This window comes from Capra hircus, chromosome 20, assembly GCF_001704415.2.
Source record: "Capra hircus breed San Clemente chromosome 20, ASM170441v1, whole genome shotgun sequence".
NCBI classification, from domain to species: Eukaryota; Metazoa; Chordata; class Mammalia; order Artiodactyla; family Bovidae; genus Capra; species Capra hircus.
In genome coordinates, this window is record NC_030827.1 from 33,322,669 (window position 1) to 33,345,104 (window position 22,436).

General features: G+C 38.9%; 1 protein-coding gene across 3 annotated transcripts in view; it reads left to right on the plus strand.

Annotated features, from left to right (window-relative positions):
• C6 (complement C6) overlaps positions 1-22,436 on the plus strand; it is a 77,441-nt gene that overhangs the window by 18,697 nt on the left and 36,308 nt on the right. For all 3 annotated transcript variants that reach the window (XM_013972795.2, XM_005694751.3, XM_013972794.2), the window contains 4 exons: positions 3,608-3,746; positions 8,995-9,195; positions 14,875-15,115; positions 20,442-20,564. In XM_013972795.2, coding sequence (XP_013828249.2) covers positions 3,608-3,746; positions 8,995-9,195; positions 14,875-15,115; positions 20,442-20,564 — 704 coding nt within the window. The remainder of the gene's footprint in view (positions 1-3,607; positions 3,747-8,994; positions 9,196-14,874; positions 15,116-20,441; positions 20,565-22,436) is intronic.

Consider the following 22,436-nt stretch of genomic DNA (forward strand, 5'->3'; position numbering starts at 1 on the left):
CTTCTCCAGGGGATCTTCCTGACCCAGGGATCGAATCCAGGTCTCCCGGATCAAAGGCAGATTCTTTACCGTCTGAGCCACCACCTACTTCTGCATTACTTCACAATATCATGACCAAGTAAGTGAACATCTCTCAGCTGTAATTTCCCCAGCTCTAAGTTGGATGGCTGCAAACTGATTTGAGGTTGGGTTGCGATTCATGGGGTCGCAAAGAGTCGGACACGACTGAGCGACTGAACTGAACTGAACGACTGAACTGAACTGAACTGAGAACTCCTAGTTAAGAGTTATTTCAACAAGAGTGTTTCACAGCATCTTCTTGTCAAGGTACAGAAATGGTTTCCTTTTTTTCTTTTCTTTGGAAGAAAAACTCAGCCAAAACCTCCCACTGATAATCCCATTTTCCAATGTTCTGATTGATTCTGGGTAACATTACAAACTCACCTCTTGTTCAGTTGATCTAGACTCTCCAGTTACAGATGGGAAAGACCACATGCTGTGTGTACTTTGGCAGAAGGACCATGTGGGACTCTGCCAGCCAGAACTGCTGTCCCAAGGATTCTCAGAAATGAGCAAAAGCTGCTGGCTCAGGGACAGCCAGTCCTCTCCTCGCCTCCCTAGGGATTGAGAGTTCTGAGAGCTGCTTACTGGAATCTCTAATTTTCTGGCCTTAAAATCGCTGCTTCTCTCCAACATATTTCTACCCAAAAAAAGAAGCTTCCTGAGTGACTGTCCTTCACTTTTAAATGGCATCTTTCCAATAAAGAATTTAATAAGACATTCCAACATTGCTACTTTGTCAACATCAGTCACCAGTTTTGAAATCTGAAGCAAGAACCAGGCAATAATAGTGGGCTGCTTGTGTTCTCTCAGGCTCAGACAAGGTACAAATGCATCCACACAGACGCACACACACGCACGCAGAAATAAATACACAAACACACATGCATATTTATATACAGAAATTCTAATGAAATTCAAAAAGTTATAAAATATAACATTAAAGTCGAATAAGATAAAACACTTTAGAAACCTAACATAATAAAAGCCACAATGTGTTTGAGACACCAAAATATTTTAAATTAACTTAAATACCACAGAGGCGAGTAGAGAAAATAGTGCTAAAAACTGCTACATAGTTGACTTCACTTCTAAAAGTCTCCTTGGGGTGCCCTAACAGGGCCACCTCCACAAAAGTCCTATCTTCAGCCTCTGCCAGCAGTGACTACCATCAGAGATTCCTCATGACCTGCGAGCCATTTCCCTCAAGCCCTTTCTTGTTAGTGAGAACTTATAAGTAGACTGGATAAGGGCAGTATAAGATCATCAGTTGTTTTTTCCTCCTTGACCCCTCTTAACTCAGAAAATGAGTCCTAAACACCTGTGTTAGTCATGTTAACTTAAGTACTTTGGAAAGTTTTTCCCGGACCAGCTCCTCTTACTTCCTCCCTCAAATGCCCACTTATACAAACTCAAATATGGATGAGAATTTGACTATGAGATATATCTTACAGGAAAGGTAAGAATCATTCTTTTTTATCAGTTTTACTGAGATCTGATTGACATGTGGGTTTTCCTGTTATGTACATCTTTTATTCTCACACCACTGCCACACCTCAACACTTTTGATGCCAGACATAGGCAGGGAGTTTCCCCCACCAAGCCATTGTCTGTGACCCCAGGTGACTGCCCCACAATTTAATTGAATTTTGACCTTAGCTACCTGAAGACAGTATTAGATCCCCTCGGTTCAGGGCTCAGTCCTGCAAGACTGCCGCCACTCCCCCAGAATGTCAGACACCGATTGCAAGTTCAGGTTCTCATATGTGCTCCTGTCACATCGAAGATTCCCATAAACTCCTCCTTGGGTTCGATTAATTTGCAAGAGCTATTCATAGAAACCAGTAAAACAATTTACTTAAATTTACCAGTTTGCTATGAAAGAATACGATAAAGGATACAGATGAACACCCTGTTGTGAGAGATAGGTCCAGCAAGGATGCGGAAGAGGCATGAGCTTCCATGCCTTGCCTAGGTACCACTCACCTGCACCTCCGTGTGCTCACTGACCTGGAAGCTCTCTGAACCCCATACTTTTGGGATGCTTATGGAGTCTTCATTACATAGGCGTAATCAGTCATTACCCCTATTTTCAGCCCCGTTCCCCTCTCTGGAGAATGGAAGGCAGGGCTAAAAATTCTAAGCTTTGAATCATGGCAGGATCTTTTTTGTGACCAGCACCCATCTGGGAGCCCACAAAGAATCACCTCATTGGAACAAAAGACACTTTTATCACTCAAGAAATTCCAAGGTGTTAGAAGCCTTGTGTCAAAAACTGAGGTCAAAGACCAAATATTAGAAAAAAAAGATGCTCTTAGTGCTCTTACTACATAAATTACATGGGTTTTGGGAGCTCTGTGCCAAGAAATGGGCAGCAGACGCCATTATGCGTATTTTCTATGATCTCATCATTGGTTTCCCTGGTGGCTCAGTGGAAAAGAATCCACCTGCAAGGCAGGGGATGCAGGAGATGTGGGTTCAATCCCTGGGTTGAGAAGATCCCTTGGAGGAGGGCATGGTAACCCACTCCAGTATTCTTGCCTGGAGAATTCCATGCAAAGAGGAGCCTGGTGGGCTACAGTCTACAGCATCACAAAGAGTCAGACATGACTGAAGCAACTAAGCGTGCACGCATTATCTCATCATATGTGATTCAGCAATACTAAATTTTTGACAAAAAACTTTTTTAAAGAATTAATTTAACAGATATTAATATCTATAAGAACTTGGAAAACAATCAGCATTCTGGAGAATTTCTTATCTACCACAAAACAGTTTCTTAAATACTTGATTTGTATTAAGCTAATTAATCTGTCTGTGCTTCAATTTCCTCATTTGTAAAATGGGTATAATAATTGTGCCTATATCACATGGTTGTCATAAATATTAATTAAATATAATATTAATATCAAATACAGATCAAATAGTACTAGACACAGTAAACATTATGTAAGCATTTGTTAAACAGATTTTAAATATTATAGTTATTAGTATAAACAATAATAATAGATTACAATTCTATTAAAATATTGCTGTTACTATTTCATTATTAGCTCTTTATAAGAATTCTTTTACTATATGATAGTAAAGAGAGTGGACCCAGAATGGCATAAATTATGTAGTAATTTATTTCATAATCTGCTTCCAAAGTTTGTGTTGGTTTTGTAAGTCATGAAATAATTATAAACCTAAATTTTATTTCATAGTGAAAGGTTGGAACAATTAAATAAGTGGAATAGAGAGAACCTAACAGATGAACACCCTTTTGGGAGAGATAGGTATGGCAAGGATGTGGAAAGGGCATGAGCTTCCATGCCTTGCTTAGGTACCACTCACCTGCACCTCCGTGTGCTCACCGACCTGGACGCTCTCTGACTTCCAGACCTTTTTGGATACCTCTCCATAAACTGGAAAACATGGACTTTCCTTCAAGCCATTTGTCAAGAGTCAAAACATGCCTAAGAGAAGAATTTCTTTCATATAAATACAACAAATGTTAAAGACTGCTTTACATCTATTGAATTCTTAAAAATTACTCTGTTTCTAGGTTTCATTTCCTGGCAGGAGAGCCCAGAGGAGAAGTCCTTGATAACTCTTTCACTGGAGGAGTGTGTAGAACTGTCAAAAGCAGTAGAGCAAGTAATCCATACCGTGTTGCGGCCAATCTAGAAAATGTCAGCTTCGAGGTACGACAACCTATCTTGAGGGCATTCCAAATGCCAATGGTGATTATAAGCTAAATTTCAATGAAAAGAGAGTCATGAAGGAAGGGACAGAATAAAAGGGTAATGAGCAGTCTTCATCACTATCATGTGCTGACATTTATTCCTTCCACAGCTCAGTAATGTCAGTGTTTTCATCCTCAATTCCCAGAGGGAAAACAAGGAAACTAATTTGCCCAAAGTTAAGCATCTATCAAGTAGTTGGGTTCAAGATTTAAGCACAACTTTTCCAAATTCCAGAGTCCATGCTTTCTCCCATGAACAAATAGCTATAACAGGTCCCCACTCAGATAAATGACTTGGTATACTCAGAATCTTCTACCATAGTTCTCTCAGATAACCACAAAATTTAGACATAAAACACATCTTAAAAATCCAGATGAATTTAAGCATAATGGGGGTAATTCTACTTACCTTCCATCCCATTCTACTAGTTGGTTTGGTTTTCTTTTCATTTTTCTGAGTCATAAGGAGCAGTGTGTTATATATTCTTAGAATCTAGCCCAGTGCCTTATACATGATAAGTACTACATACTTGCCAAACTAAAGTGAACAGTTTGTTTCTTCTCATTTATGATAAGGCAAACAGGAAAGACAGGACTTTAATTGTTGTATCCATGCATACAAATTTGACATGCTAGGGAGAATTTCAGAAAATCTAATGATTTCTGAGACCACTTTTCAGATAATATGCATTCAGCAAATCATTTGATCCTTTAAAAAAAAAGATTATATTCATATAAATACAGTCATTTTCCAATTTGACAAACTTGACTTAAAAACCATCTAATACATATTAATGGATGTGGAGAAATATCCTTGGGATCCAACTGCCAAGTTCAAACTCCTCTGGGGAGACTTACCTGGAGAAGTCCCACCTCTGGCTGGAAGTAAATGTGACCAGAGTAACAAGTGACCCTGAGCAGGTAAAGAAAATACTCGCTCTCTCGCCACAGATCCAGAAGATGCTAACCCCAGAGGATTCACTACCACCAAGGGAGGTAGACAAAGTCTTGCTGGAATGCTGAAAAAGAACTCAGAAGAGACATATTTCCAAAGAAAAGATAGCATCAAAAATTCTGTCAATGATGGAAGATGTATTCTATTCTTAAGATGTAGGCTTTGTAGGAGCTAAAACCCAAACGTTTAGATACATTATTGTTATGTTGAAGGAAGGTTTCTAGCTCCTAAACAACCAATCCATTAACTTACTTTCAAAATAAATAACTCCCCCCCAAAAAAATACTGCCTATACTCTCAGCAAGCATCTCTTTTATACAGTTTTACAAGTAAAAAATCTTGGCTCAACACATGATAGTAAATATGGGCAGAGTTAACACTTTACGCTTAAGTAATACTATGAGTTTTACTCAAGTGCCATAACAACCTTCCCAGAAAGAGAAATTTACTTTATGTTCCTCTTATTAACAATAGGATATTTAAGATAATTGAAGTTAGAAACCCTCTCAGAGTAATGCAGCAAGTAAATGGCACAGTGGAATGAGAATTTGTGCCAGATGAGACCTTGATAATAAAGTATGAAGAAAGATATTAATGACTCTGCAACAAGTGCCAGGTCTGAGTACCTGTCATAAACTCTCATTTAAAAGGTATCACCTGTGAAGTTCACCAATGGCACAGTGGAATGAGAATTTGTGCCAGATGAGACCTTGATAATAAAGTATGAAGAAAGATATTAATGACTCTGCAACAAGTGCCAGGTCTGAGTACCTGTCATAAACTCTCATTTAAAAGGTATCACCTGTGAAGTTCACCAATGATGTGCTAGAGTCAGCTTTTCCAGCTTACAAAAGCCAACTGCTAAATTTTCAAGACTTTTGTAAGCTGATTATTAAACATGACCATTATTAGATATTAAATATATGATCTTAAATTAAGATTAAATAAAGATATTAAATTTAAATAAAGATATTAAAAACACATGATAATTACTCAAAATATATCACTTCTCAATTATTTTGGCACATTTGACCACGAATCTATGCTCTTGAAGCTACTTGCATTTATTGTATCATAAAAGTACTACGTAATAATTTGCAGGACACAACACTTCACCATCAACGCCAATTGGCAGTCCTTGCTAATTGTTATAAACCATTAGCTTCCCCACCCCCCCAAAAAAAAAAATAATTTGCTACTGTGCATCTTTTTCCAAGTTTGAATTCAAGAGTATCACATAGGTAGTTAGCTTGAAATCAGCATAGTAGGAATATATACAGCAAGAGAAAGGCCAATGCTGTAGTATTAAATCACAGGGTTTTTTGTTGTTTATTTCCCCCCCTCAGACAATTGGTTTTTAAACATTTACCCACAGAATACTGGATCTACCCATGTAACTTAGTAACCCAAGCCTGCATGCCAAGTTTCATCAGGAAATAACAGCCTGAAATTCCTTATTCAGAAGAAAGTATATTCTTTTTGTTATCCATGTAGTTCTGAAACTCGTTCAGCCTTAAGAAGCTAACTGAGTTGGTCTCTATCTATATGTCATTGGGCTGTAGATAATATTCAACTGCTGAGGAAGGTTTGAAAATGACCAGAGCTGAGGTCACTTACTTTCCTTACAGTAGCTCACTTTCCACTGACCCCTGTTAGCAAGCTATTACTTTGTTCATGCCATTAACAGGCATCTGTGCAAATCTAAGCTATTCCTCACTGAAAACAGCAGAGGAAGAGAAGTTCAGCAGGCATCTGACTTCCATTCTTCTACAGTATCAGAGCATATTGAGACAATGGAATTCATGAGCTGGCTGGTACACAAAGATTAGAGAAGGCTGCTGAATGGAAGGCAGTTGGACAGGAAGTCAGAATGGAAGATGGTAGGAAGAATCTTGCCCCTCAGGGATCTCCCAAGTGCTAAATGCAGAGCTCTGTCACAGTACGACCCCTGCACCAGTCCTCAGAGTTGTATCACTATCTCAGGACACCTCATCTCTTTTCTTAAGAGTTGCTGCTTGCTACTGGCTGGACGCTAAGTACTCACTGTCACCAGCGAAGTACAGAGTGCAGTTATCACTAGTCTTTTTGATTCTTACCAATATACTGACCTACCTAGATAACATTTCTTGCTGGACCCTCAAGCCTGAAAGACTTCAAAGGTCTGCAGTGCCCCCAAAGCCTCTCAAAATCCCTTGTGAAATTCATAACTTTAGGTTCTGTCTTTAACCCTCACATCACAAGCAACCAAGGGTCACCCATCCTGTCCGTTCCCCCCAGCCTCTCTCAACTGTTTTCTACCCCTCCCTACAAACCTAGCTCCTTTCTTCAGACACAAAAGTGAAATGTCAACACACGTCAAGCTCTAGGAGGTCATCAGCCCACAAGATCCACAAATAGTCAGGATGGGCTAGAAATAAGATGTAAAATGGGGATTAAAACCTTTTTCCCAGAGTTTGCTTAACATCTCTTTCTGGGAAAAGCTAGGAAGATGAAGCTAATCAGAGCTCACCAGCTGTTCTTTACTCATCATCAAAAGAACTCGTCTTTCTCCTTTTGAAATTGTCTTGGCTTTCCATATTCCTGTTCATGGAACAGCATTCCCATTCATTATTTCTCTCTCTCTCCCCACCCCTGCCCACCCCCCCCACCCCCAGGCACATGAACACACACACATACACCTCTGCTTAGTCAACAACTTCTGTTGATTTACCTCCTAAATATCTTTCAAATCCACCACTTTGTCTCTACCCAACCAATGTTGCCCTGGACCTGGCCATTCTTCTCTTTCAACTTTTTTGCAACAGTTTTTTAAACTGCTCTCCTTGCTTCTAGTTTAGCTATAGTTAACATGATCTTTGCAAAACAATATGTGGCATCCCCAATTTTTCAATCCTTCAATTAATATTGTTAAAGAACTTATTAGATGCAAAATCTTGCCTTTAGAAGTCAATTCAAATGCTTTATCAGAATATAGGAGGCCTGGCCCCAGTTTCCCAGTTCAATTTTTCAACATTGCTCAGCGATAAACTTGCTTTCTCACCAAGCTAACATACATGGTCAGATTTTCTCTGAGCTTCTTCCCAGGATACCCAATGTCCTTACTTTATATGCAAATATATTTTTTCTTTAAGTCGACACATCTTTTCTTACATGAGAGTTAATTTATAAAACTAAATATTTGTAGTCAAGCTTTTTAAACAAATATTAAAGAAATGTCAGCAACTACATTTAATTATGGTTGTATTGCTTTGTTGTTAATGGATGTACTTCATTTTTGGACATTTTAAAAGCTAACTAGCATGCACTGCAATGTCTCAAAGGAATCCTGAACTTTTGACTGTATTTTACTGTTGAGCAAGACTCTCTTGCAGCTGGGTTATTTCTTCCCTTGACTAATTGTGCAAGCTATTTAACTATGACATGTGGTTTGCCTCACAGTGCATTTTAATATTAAATAATTTAAAACAAGAGTTTTTTTCATTACCAACAAAACAAGCATTTTTAACATAAAGAGGTACTCTTCAATCAATCAAATTTGCAATTTTTAAAAATTTGTCCATTGTTCTCTTACTAGCATAACCATAGCAAGGGTTTACCTTGTGCTTGGAAAATTTATCAAGGACTCATAAATCAAGTTTCACTGGCTGCTTTTTCTCTTCTTCCCAGACCCGGTCAGATGAAAACCGATCACCACTTACCAGACAGAACCAATGGATTATTGATGATTTGTTCTCTGTCTTGCAGACTTGGCCAGTGAAGTGCTAATGCCTAGTATATGAATAAGGCTGAGGGGTTCAGGATGGAGCCAGAGCAGAATAGGACAAGATCTGCCCTCCACCTTTCTAGGTCTCAATTTTCTGAAAGATACCTTCCATTAGCTTGCAAAGAGCATCAAATTCACAGGCAGACTAAACTAGGTCTGTGTTCTTGTCACCTCACTAAATCTCAGTTTAGGAGTCATTTCCTTGATGGTAACTTCCCTAGTATTGCCTCTCTGAATGTTATAGTTATTTGTGGCAATCCCATTGGAAACATAATGCTACTCTCATTGAGTGTCTGATTGTCTCTCTCCCTCACTAAACTATTAACTTCCTGAAGACACGGACTAATACTATTCCTTGTTCTCTAGGAAAATGGGTCCACAATAACTGTTTACTGAATGCATCAATGAATGAATGATCATTGGATTAGGTGTTCACAAATAGCTCTAATTTCCTAAATTACGTTTTATTTCTTGTGGATTTTCCTCCAGGTGCAAACTAAAGAAGATGACTTGGAAACAGATTTCTACGATGATTTAATTGCCCTTGAAGATAATAAACATCAAGAAGCCTTAGGTTCTAGCCAAGCTACGGGCTCTTTTCATGTACCGATTTTCTATTCCTCAAAGAGAAGTCGAAGCAGCTCCCATACTTCTGCCTTCAAACAAGCCATTCAAGCCTCCCACAAAACGGTAATAAAAGTGGTTCTTGATCTTTTTAATTTTTCCTGAAAAATAACACTGATTCCAGCAATCATGCAAGGAGAAGGAGATCATTTTAATATCAAATAGTAGGATTTCTAACATAGATTTAAGTAGACTTACTTTTTTGTTGTTATAGCCCACTTCAAAAGTTATAGAGATAATAATGCCTTTTTTGCAAGCATTTGGCTGTGCTTGTGGTTGTGTTCTTGCTATTTTAACTTTTGTCTTATTATTTTAAGCGCATTTCTTATAAACCACATGTAACAGAATATTGGTTTTTTTTAACATAATCTGACAGTCTAGGGTCTTTGCTGGAGAAATTCAGCCAACTTCTATTTAGTATCTTTCTGAAATATTTAATCATGCTCCTTTCCTCTTTAATGTGTCTCACTCATTTAACTTTGTTGCTAGTTTCTTGTTTCTTTACTTTTCTTTGTCACATTTCTTCTTACTTTTTTTGGTCATTTTGGAAGTTCTACTAAACTTTTAAATTCTGCTGGTACTTACCTTTCTCTGGTTAATGCACATAATTAAACCAATGTCTTTCTTTTATTCCATAAGGTACTATATAGCCTCCACCAAAGGATTAATCATTTTTCTACTCCCCGCATTCCATTCCCACAATCTCCTAGTAAACATATTTGCTTCTTTATTCCCCCACCACTACCACCACAAGCCTCCAAAGCCTTCAGTTTTATTGAGATAGAATCTTTGTATTCCAAGCTACTCCTAGGGATTGTTTTGTATTCTTTTTTGTATTATATATGTTCATTAGTCATTTATTCTGGATCCCATCTTCCCTATTAACAATTCCTCACATAATACTGATAAATTCCAGTTCAGAGTATGTATTTTGTATTTGTGTATTTCTTTGTATGTGTGTATGTGTATATATATTACATAGGTCTATATCCCATATACATGCTCATCACCACTTCTTCTTTCATCTTCCCTTTCTTGAGATCCTGTTCTCATTCAATTGCCATATTTCCAGTGTTTTCTTTAAGTAGGATACATGCAAAGTATATTCCCTAAATCCTTATATATAGACAAATGTCTATCTTTTCATTGAACACTAAAAATGCAAAATATCTTGACTGGATAAAGGAATCTTGGGACACAGTCTTCTTTTCTTGATAGCTGGTGGATGTTATTCTACTATCTTCTAATTTCTATTGTAACATAGGAAAAATTATATGTAAGCTGATCTTCTTTCTTTTGTTCTCTCTCTGGAAATTTGAAATTTTTAATACTCTAAGCATTGGACTTTATCTACTAATCTTGCCAGGAACTAATGGAACTTTTCAATACATAAAACTGCATTTTCATTGGTTAATCTTTCCTCATATCTTCCTTTTTCCTTTGTTTGCTTGTAAAATCTTCTAGATATGTATTCCAACTCTTAAATGATTTAGGGGATAGATTTCTATTAGGCATTTTTAGACATTTACAAGTGTCTTTTAAAATAGTATCTATTTCTCATTACAACCACCACTCTAAGTAGGATTTGTTTTTTCCAAAGAGACATATGGGAGGATTGGGTCCTGAATCCTAGAACTTGATGGCAGATGTGAAAAGAATAGACCAAAGTACCAGTGTCAGAACCAAAGGGACCAGCACTGGAGGGCACCAATTTATTGCTCTTTATGTTTCTACCATAGTGCCCCTCATATTTTTTTATTAATTCATTCATATACTTATGTAAATATGAGTACTTATAATACTTTACAGATAAATTTTCCAAGCATTTCATTTGTCTTCAAAAGAACCCTAAGAGGTAATGTTGTTGTTCACTCAGTCATGTCCAGCTCTTTGCGACCCCATGGACTGCAGCAGGCCAGGCTTCCCTGTCTATCACCATCTACTGGAGCTTGCTGAAGGTCATGTCCATTGAGTCAGTGACGCCATCTGACCATCTCATCCTCTATCGTCCCCTTCTCCTCTTGCCTTCAATCTTTTCCAGCATCAGGGTCTTTTCCAAAGAGTCGGCATTAGGTGGCCAAAGTATTGGAGTTTCAGCATCGGTCCTTCCAGTGAATATTCAGGGTTGATTTCTTTTAGGATTGACTGGTTTGATCTCCTTGCTGTCCAAGGGACTCTCAAGAGTCTTTTCCAACACCACAGTTCAAAAGTATCAATTCTTTGGCACTCAGCCTTCTTTACTATTTAACAGGTAATGGTAGATATTTTTAACATCATTTTGCAGATAAGTAGATTGAAGTCCATATATTTATTTTTAATTCAACTGGCATCCATCACAGACCTACCCTGCATCAGGCACTATACTCAAGTACAAGAAGCTAAATGACTCTCGTGATCGTAAAATGAGGAAATGCCAGAATTGGGAATTGAAATCACTTTTCTAATTTTTGCCCACTATTCACATCTACCACATTCTGTTTCAAGCTTCTTGCTTATTTTCATCAAACTCTGAAAAGAGTATAGCTCTAGTGATATGAGCATGTAAAAAAGAACAAAACAAATTCCTTTTATAACACAGATTGTTGGCCTACTTTAAAAATTTTTCATTTATTTATTTTTGACTGTGCTGGGTCTTCATTGCAACCCAGGCTTTCCTCTAATAGTAGCAAGTGGGAGCTACTCCCTACTCACAAGGTGCAGGCTTCTCGTTACAGTGGCTTCTCTTGTTGAGGAGCATGGACTTGGGCACACGGGCTTAGTTGCTCCACGGCACGTGGGGTCTTCCCAGATCAGGGATCAAACCCATTTCTCCTGCACTGGCAGGCAGATTCTTTACCACTGAGCCACCAGGGGAGCCCCTGTTAGTTCACTTCTGAATGGATTATGGGTTATATCATGGATTATATCATGCCCCTCACACTTAACCAAATTATTAAGACAAGTTAGTGTCAGAATTACCAGGAAGTAAAAATACATCTCCCCAGGTCCTTCTTTTAATTTACTGATTCAGACTATCTGGGATTGGGTGTATGATTCTGGCTTTTTTTTTTAAGTCCTCCAGCTTGCAACTGAAGTGACTTAGCAGCAGCAACAGCAGCAGCTTGCTCTAATATCATATCCAGGATTGGAAATGACTGCCCAAAAATATAGTCAAAGATGAGGAGAGAAATGGAGGTGTTGAAATATATATGTGCGTGTGTGTGTATGTGTTGTAGTCCCTCAGTCGTGTCCAACTCTTTGTGATCCCATGGACTGTCGCCCACCGGGCTCCTCTGTTCATGGAATTTGCCAGGCAAGAATACTGGAGTGGATATCCATTCCTTTCGCCAAGAAATCTTCCCAACCCAGGGATTGAACTCAGGTCTCCTGCATTGCAGGCAGGTTTCTTTTATTGAATGAGCCACACGTGTGTGTGTGTGTGTGTGTGTGTGTGTGTGTGTGTGTGTGTATCTACACAGACACATACATACACCAGCTTCCCTGGTGGCTCAGAGGGTAAAGCATCTGCCCGCAATTTGGGAGACCTGGATTCGATCCCTGGATTGGGAGGATACCCTGGAGAAGGAAAAGGCAACCCACTCCAGTACTCTTGCCTGGAAAATCCCATGGACCGAGAAGCCTGGTAGCCTACAGTCCATAGGGTTGCAAAGAGTCAGACAAGACTGAGCGACTTCACTTTCGCTTTCAATATTAAGATTTGCTTCTCAGAATCGGTTTCTAAATGTCTCAAACATGCTAGAGAATACTTACAAAACTCTTATCTGTAGGTAAACAGCTTTTATTTGATCCTTTAATATCTGCCTCGAAGTGGAAACATTTCAGACTATTCACAGTATCAGATTCAAACATATGAAATTGCTGATATTCAACCATTTTTGACTTACAAGATTGGCAACTTTGTATGGTTCAACCCAACATCTTTGATTAGATCTGAACGGAATCAGGATATCTCAGGTTAAATAGAAAATGCTTCTGTAAACCTCTCTTAATCTTCAAATACTGAAAACAAGGTCCCACAAGCTTGAAAATCATTTCAAGCCCTTCAGTGGCGCTCAATGCTTTATTTTGTCAAGCACAGATCTCACTAAACATTGGTTGGTCAGACAGTCTGCTTCAAAGTCAAAATACTATTCAGTGAGTTTTTGGAATTGCTTTACAAAACTGAACCAACAAAAAGATAGTTAAAATAATGCAAGATCTCACAAAATGTTGAAATAGATCATACATAGTTAATAACTTGCTGTCAGGTAATTTTTTAGTCCAAAATAGCCAGTTCTAGCCATCAGAAACTAGCAAATGGAGCACCAGGGAGATGTTTGTGCTAAGCCGAGTTACCAAAATTTCACTTCTATTTCCCACAATTTCGTTTTTAAAGTGACCTGAAAATTTTGAACAGCCTATTTCAATGAGCATAACTAAACAGATATTTCAGATATTCAGGGAGTAAGAGTGCTTCTTCCTAAGAGCACAATGTCCCTCTATCTTTCCAAGGCCACACCTCCATGACAAAATTCAAGTATTAAACCTACAGTTAATGGACACTTAAAATGTAAGCTCCACAAAGGCATGCATTTTTCTGCCTTGCTCACATTTGTGTCCACTGCCTCTGAGATAGCTGAGAGAAACGTATTGAAGGGAAGAAGGGAGCAAGGAGAAAGGGAGAGGAGGAGGGAGGAAGAGCAAGAGGGAAACAGAGAGGGAGGGGAACGAATGTTGTCTCTTCCTCAGGCTTTGTGGTGTTTTTTTCTTTTTCCCCTTCTGTGTTAATAGTCATTTTGTGCCATAATTATAGCACATGGGAAGATAGCTGTTTAATAATTTGCAGCCATAATAATGACAGGTTTAACAATTTAACTAATACAGATTTTTGGCTAAAATATGCCCCTCTCTTTTTATTACTTAAACATTACAATTTGCTAAAACTAAGACATCAGTTACAATATCTAAAATTTTTTAAAACAACAGTATATGTGGATATACTCATAAAACTCAGTGTCTATGGAATAGGACAATTTAATGGAATGAAATTTGGGGCAGCTACCAACCACATAATCCTAAATTTACCTGACATAACAAGAGATGATTAAAGAAAAAAAAAACCTCCAAACAAACAGTTCTGTTTGTGGATGGAGGACAGAGGATACAAACAATTTTGCTTAATTTTACCGCCTAAGTAATTTTGAGTCATAGCATCTTGGAGTTGAAAGGAGTGTGAAGTGTCACAGATGAAGGCTGTGCACAGGTGACTTTTCCCGGACAACTGAGGCCCAGAGAATTGATATGCTTTCCCCAGCTGGTGGACAAAGCTACGACTTGAATCTCATTGTGTAACTTCCAGCTAAAAATGTATACAATATTTTTTCAATTATTTGCATTAGCAAGACTTTCTAAATAAAAATGCAGTAGGGATGCACCCATGATTGACCATCAAGAAAGCAAGACTGACTTTTTGATCCTTGATTTCTTTTTGGCAGACAGCATATCCCTCCATCACACAATCTACATGATTGAGGTTATCTTATCTGTTTAGCGTTTTGAATATCTAAGGAAACTGAACTGAAGGAAAAGGTACTGGAAAAATAAGATGAAAATTATCATTTTGTGTGTGGGAACATTCAATGGACAGTTAACAATTATAATACTATGGGTACAATGAAGCTGACAATAAACATTTAATGTTTGATACCTCAAGCTTTCATTACCTTTAATCATTTTTTTTTCACTTCTTTCTTCTTTTCCATTTAGGCTTCCAGTTTTATTAGGATCCATAAAGTCATACAAGTCTTAAACTTCACAATGAAAACTAAAGATCTGCAGCTTTCTGATGTCTTCTTGAAAGCACTTAACCATCTGCCTCTAGAATACAACTCTGCTTTATACAGCCGGATCTTTGATGAGTTCGGGACTCACTATTTCACCTCTGGCTCCCTGGGAGGCGTGTATGACGTCCTTTATCAGTTTAGCAAGGAGGAACTAAAGAACTCAGGTTCGATTTCTTCAACACTTATTTTTAACTGATAAGATACTGTGAATTGCATTTTTCTCTTACTCTATCCTTTCAGTTCTTTATCGACTTTATTTCGACCGTGCTTAATTTCCAAAATGATATGAAGAACAACCAAAATGTACGTACTCAAGAAAATAAAAATGGAAAATTCAGGTCAAAAGAAGAAGGAGAAATAAATAGGTTTTGCCTCTGGGCATCAGATTTGTCTCAGAATTTCCTGACATTTAAGAACATCATAAACTGCCTAGCAGTGGTAAACTAAAAAGAGATACATGCCATCAACTAGGAAAACAAAATTTGTCTTGGAACTAAACTCCAAAAAATAATTTACTTATAGAATTTTTATAGAAGATAATTTTATAAAATTGAAATTACAACAAATCCACTGACAGTTGGTTTCTTTTTCTTTCTTTTTTTTTTTTGCCACATGGCTTGTGGGATTTCAGTTCCCCCAACAGAGACTGAACCTGGCCCCCTAGGCAATGAAAGCACTGAGTCCTAAAGACTGGACCTAGTCTTTTTCTTTTAATGACTTTAACTAAAAGCCAAGGGCAAAAGATGAAAAGCAATTAATAATTGGACAAGGGACTAAGTTAATATGAGCCAGACATGCCCCTACTGGTGGCGAAACTTGAAACCAGATGGGAGGCACTTTTCTTTGAGGAAAAGTTGCAATTTTATATCTGGGGATATAATCTGTGATATTTTCTGCTTACATATAAAATAATAATATAAATCTTGGTTTAAAAAATAACTTTTGATTTCTTAACTAATATCTTGCTGCTGCTGCTAAGTTGCTTCTGTCGTGTCCGACTCTGTGTGACCCCATAGACGGCAGCCCACCAGTCTCCCCCGTCCCTGGGATTCTCCAGAAAAGAACACTGGAGTGGGTTGCCATTTCCTTCTCCAATGCATGAAAGTGAAAAGGGAAAGTGAAGTTGCTCAGTCACCAATATTCATTTCTATTAGAGCTTAAGTACCTTTTTATAAATTTGTTTTCAGGCTTCAATGTGAAATGACACAGCATTCTTGTGATGCTTCTGTCTTGAAAACATGATTAGTAACTGTGTAATAACCAGAACCCAAGTGTCCAATTCTCATAAATAAATCAGAATTCTTGATCATTTGACTCTTCTACAAAAGAAATCAGGAATTTATTTTTAAAAGACACCAAGCCAACCCTGGGGTCAGTAGAATTTCAATGCCTCTATTCTTATATCTCATTATGGCAAATAGTTACATTTAATGTGGGTTCCCTAAGTCTTTCCTACTTTAAATCAGCAGATATCCATCATGATCTGCTTTTACAGAGAGGAGATGGGATATATGTCTTTGAAAAGGATTTTCAGTAAGAAGGTCTTCAAAATTTTTTGCCTGACAGAGTTAACTGAAATCCCAGAGATTTACACTATGATGGGCTTTCCACATCGCCTCTTACATTTCATTACAGTTATCCTTTCCACTGGAGTAATATTTGCTCACTGAATTTGATGTCTTTGCCACTGAGAACAGCACCAACATTAAAGCTGAGCAAAAATGATTGGGGGAAGTCTCTGGCCCTTGTCTTGGTTTCATCTCACTCTAGGGATGAAATTATTCTGGTCACTGCTGCTGTAGCCCAGAGAATAATTTCTCATTCGATAAGCTATACTCATGCATTTACAGCAAAGCTGCTAAAGGCTTAGAGTTCAGGTCCGTTAAAGAACTATGTGAATCTTTAATCAAACATCCAGGATTTTAATAGTTGAAGCCCCATAACTAAAATGAAGAGTGATGAGCTGTATTTTCTTCCTGAAATATTCTCACTTTCCTTCTCTTTCTCTTTTAATAAAGGTAGAGACTTTAGACACACAGATATACATAATAAGAGAAAGAAAGGGAGTCTGAGGTGTCATATAAAACTGGAAACATATAACCATGCACACCTACGTACACATACAAACACTACACATTATACATAATATATATGCATATAAGACATATTCTCATGTTTTATATGTAATATGTAATCTTATAGTCATAATATATATATACTTCTCTGAGTCACAATAATAATATTGGAACTCAGTTTTAACTGTGGTTTAAGATGAAACAGAAAAAAATCTCATTAAAATGGAATTCTCCGGTGGATGTGCTTGTCTGTTTTTGCCCACTCTCTAGATGAATCCATATTTCAGCCTCCTCCCTTTTCCCCTTTTTAGTTCTTTTCCCCTTACTTCGCCACAATGTAGAGCTAGAGTTTAGGCTTAGTTTTATTTGCTTTATTCAATAAGAATTATATCCCTTGTCATTAATTTTAAAAAAAAATGACTCGAATACCTCAGAGTACTTTCTCTAGTGCAAGAAGAATAAAACAAAATTAAATTGCTTTTTATTTGCATCTCTTGATGTATTCCTCTATTCTGCAGTGTTCCACAGTCAATTTAAAACACTGAATAAAAAGTTGACCTTGCTCCAGTGTGCAAGGTAAAAAGAACTTCAGGGACACAGAGAAACAGTAAACAATTAGAATATCATGTTATACAACATGCTAATTTTAAATTTCTTTTGCTGGGAAGTCATGTTCTGCTCTGATTGAAGAAGAAAAACTATTCACCCCACTGTTTATCAGTATGACATTTTTGATTGACACTGTTGATCTTTGCCCAGTCAGAGGAGCTGAGGACATTTCCAGAATACTCATTCCTGTGGCCACATCAAACTCAGGTTTGAGACTGCAAGCGCTTCAGCATCAAGCAACTCCTTTGTCAGTGTGGATAGGGTCAGACGTAAGCTACAGCGCGTCTTGTGGGGAAGAAAAGGCCAGTACAGAAATTCACTGATAACACATTGATATTTTCAACACTGTGTGAGCAATACTGCGGCTCATAAGAGAGATTCATCATTCAAATCTTGAAGGATTCCCCTGTAACCATCAGAAACTGAAAGGAATGAGGTTTATAGTTCATTAATTATGCTATAGTTGATGAATTGGTCACATGCAATTGGATTTTCACTTATAAGTCATAGAAGCTAGGGACTTGCCCGGCGGTCCAGTGGTTAAGACTCTGCCTGCCAATGCAGAGGATATAAGTTTGATCTCCGGTCAGGGAGCTAAGACCCTACATGCCTCAAGGCCAGAAAACCAAAGCAAAACAAAAAACCCAGAAGCAACATTGCAACAAATTCAATAAAGTCTTTAAAAATGGTCCACTTCAAAAAATTGTTTAAAATAAATCATAGAAATCTAATGAAAGAATAAGAAAGGGTTCAGTTCAGTTCAGTTCAGTCACTCAGTTGTGTCCAACTCTTTGTGACCCCGGAATCGCAGCACGCCAGGCCTCCCTGTCCATCACCAACTCCCGGAATTCACTCAAACTCACGTCCATTGAGTCGGTGATGCCATCCAGCCCTCTCATCCTCTGTCATCCCCTTCTCCTCCTGCCCCCAATCCCTCCCAGCATCAGGGTCTTTTCCAATGAGTCAACTCTTTGCATGAGGTGGCCAAAGTTCAGCTTTAGCATCATTCCCTCCAAAGAAATCCCAGGGCTGATCTCCTTCAGAATGGACTGGTTGGATCTCCTTGTAGTCCAAGGAACTCTCAAGAGTCTTCTCCAACACCACAGTTCAAAAGCATCAATTCTTCAGTGCTCAGCTTTCTTCACAGTCCAACTCTCACATCCATACCTGGCCACTGGAAAAACCATAGCCTTGACTAGATGGAAGGGTTAGGGGACCATTAAATTCCTTACACTGCCTGAACATTTGACTGACCCATTTATAAGAACAATGCCACCGGAAGAAAAATGAGTCATATTTATTCAGCCTAATCAAAACAGCCATCTTTTTTGTTAGAAATTAAAATGCCAGGTACACACGAGGGCCTCAAACCAAGACATTTTTTACTCCCAATCTTTGATTCATCTCTTTCAATGTGTCAAACTATTGAAAAAACTACGAAGTAGGAAGCCTCATCTGCATCTATTCAGCTTCATTCCTTGATAAGCTGCACACTCGGGTTTATATTGCAGCATCACACACTCACATGGTGCCTCTGGCTCTGATAACACTCTTGCCTGGCTCTTGTAACCTGCAATCCTAAGAATCAGTATTTGATAAACTACTTTGCTTTCAAGTGCTTAATAGTTCACATAACAGCTCTATCTCTTATGTGCTTGTATTTTGCAAAGCAATTTTAAACTAAACAGCAAAAAAATTGGATTCTAATTTTGGTGTTTTTGCGTACCAGGTCAGGTGACTGAGGAAGCTGTTTAAAAAGAATAAAGGAAACACTTTTCAAACTACCCTAGAGAGACAGTACCAAGTCAGCCTCCAAACAGCCAGACCTGTTTCCCTGCCTCTGTCCCACTCAATCCCTGACATCCCCCACCAATTTTGAAGTCCTTAAGGATAATGGACTAGCATTAGGGCGGGAAAGACTGATTCAGATACCAAAATCTTCAACAAATGAGGAAGTTTGGCAAAAGATCAGAACAATGAGGACCAAAGGTATTAGAACTGGATACTCTGAGTCTTAGAGCATAAGGATTTTTACAAGACTTGTACAACTGTGGTGTGTCTTCCTGTGCAAGCAGTCCTGGGAAACGAGGAAGGTATCAAGCCCAGCTCCCACTCCTAAAGAGACTGGGAACCAGGCAGCATCAACCTCCCTTGAAGACAACAGGGAAAATGTATCAAGTATGGGCTTGAATTAAGATAAGGAGAAAGAGCGAACAGTCCCGAAGGACACTGAAGAGTTCATGAGTCAGGAAGGCAGTTTCTGAGACAAAAGAAAGGGTTTTGGAGGTAGAGGTTGAGTGAACGGCCAAGTCAGGGAGAGGGAGCTTAGATGAGTATGGGAATGAGTGTTCAGGGAAGGAGAAGTGACCTGCGAGATTTACATTTGCGGTGGTGAACAGGGGGAGAAATGAAACGGACTCAGTCCTCACAGAATCAGCTGTGGCCCCCAAAGAATGGTGCCTCCTGACGATGGGGCACCAAACAGAGCAAGTGTACAGGGGCAGTGGCCAATAGCATGGGCAAGCTTAGAGGTTTACTGTGTGCAGGCAACATGGAGAGGCCAACATGATCCCCACAGGGAAGATGGCAGGGACTCATAAATACCTTTCCTCTTCAGGATGTCCCATGGCCTGTGAAGAACCACCTTTGTAGTAAAAGCCATTCATCATTCAAGCTCACGGGAAGGAAAGGAGCTGGATGCTGGTACAGAGTACCTGTAGCTTCCAGAGTGCTCAGAATCTCATGCTCTTCTCTGAATTCTCCAGGGTGCGTTCTCAGGGGTTTTTTCTTGTACTTTATTTCCCAGGTTTAACAAAGGAAGAAGCCAAAAATTGTATCCGGATTGAAACAAAGAAACGCTTCCTTTTTGTTAAAAAAACAAAAGTGGAACACCGGTGCACCACTAACAAACTGTCAGAGAAATACGAAGGTAACAGTACTCTCTTAGCAGCTTACCTAGCGGGTTCTGACTGGCAATAACTTAAGTACCATATTGCACTTGACTGCGACTGCACTATTTTCCTATTTCAGTTGTTTCATTTATCTGCCTCAGAGTCCTATGTGTGGTATGGAGGAAGAAAATCAAATATTGGTACTACTCAAAACAGGACATGGTTAGGATTTTCTTTATCTCTTATTTAGGTTGTCTGAATGCACATTTATTGATTCTTCCTATGCATCTGCCTGCAATGCAGGAGACCCGGGTTCAATCCTTGGGTTGGGACAATCCCCTGAAGAAGGAACTGGCAATCCACTCCAGTATTCTTGCCTGGAGAATCCCATGGAGAGAGGAGCCTGGCAGCCTACAGTCCACGGGGTCGCAAAGAGTCAGACACGACTGAGCGACTTCACACATGTGGGCCAAACCCAGTACTGCTGCTGCTGCTGCTGCCAAGTCGCTTCAGTCGTGTCCGACTCTGTGCGACCCCATAGATGGCAGCCCACCAGGCTCCCCCGTCCCTGGGATTCTCCAGGCAAGAACACTGCAGTGGGTTCCCATTTCCCTCTCCAGTGCATGGAAGTGAAAAACGAAAGTGAAGTCGCTCAGTCGTGTCCGACTCTGTGCGACCCCATGGACTGCAGCCTACCAGGCTCCTCCATCCATGGGACCCTCCAGGCAAGAGTACTAGACATTGTAAAGTAAGGACGGACATGAACTAGGTTTTCCATTCAAGGAGTTTACAAAGTAAGGATACATATAGACAACCATTAAAAACACAGGAGATGTAGTACACACATACAATGAAATACTATGCAGCCATAAAAAGAATGAAATAATGCCACTTGCATCAACATGGATGGACCTAGAGATTGTCATACTAAGTGAAGCCAAAGATAAACAACATATGATATCATTTCTATGTGGAATCTAAAATAAGATACAAATGGACTTATCTACAGAACAGAAACAGACTCAGGGGCATAGAAAACAAACTTATGATTATCAAATGGGAAGCAGAGGTAGGGATAAATTAGGAGTTTTGGATTAGAAGATACAAACTAGTCTGTGTGTGCAGAGTCACTCAGTTGTGTCTGACTCTTGTGACTCAACTGACTGTAGCTCCTCTGTCCAACAGAATCCTCTGCCCTTGGGATTCTCCAGGCAAGATTACTGGAGTGGCTTGCCATTTTCTCCTCCAAGAGATCTTCCCAACTCAGGGATCAAACCTGGGTCTCCTGCATTTCAGGTGGACTCTTTACCATCTGAGCCACCAGGAAAGACCTAAACTACTATACATAAAATAGCTAAACAACAAGGTCATACTGTATAGCACAAGAAACTACATTCAATATATTATAATAAACCATAATGGAAAAAACTATGAAAAAAAAATATATATATACATGTGTGTGCTCAGTTGTGTCTGATTCTTTGCAACCCCATGGACTATAGCCCTCCAGGCCCCTTTGTCCAAGGAATTTTCTAGGCAAAAATACTGGAGTGGGTTGCCATTTCCTACTCCAATATTTACATATATATATATATTTAATATATATGTAAAACAGAATGATTTTGTTGTACACTAGAAACTAACACAAAATTGTATATCAACTATATTTCAATTAAAAAAAAAAACAGACTGATAAGTTCTAAGAGGGGGGATTCCCAGACGGCTTAGTGGTAAAGAATCTGCCTGCCAATGCAAGAGACACAGGTTTGATCCCTCGGTCAGGAGCCTCCTATGGAGGAGGAAATGGCAACCCACTCCAGAATTCTTGCCTGGGAAAGCCCATGGACAGAGGAGCCTAGCAGGCTACTACAGTCCATGAGGTCGCAAAGAGTCAGACGCATGCACAGAAG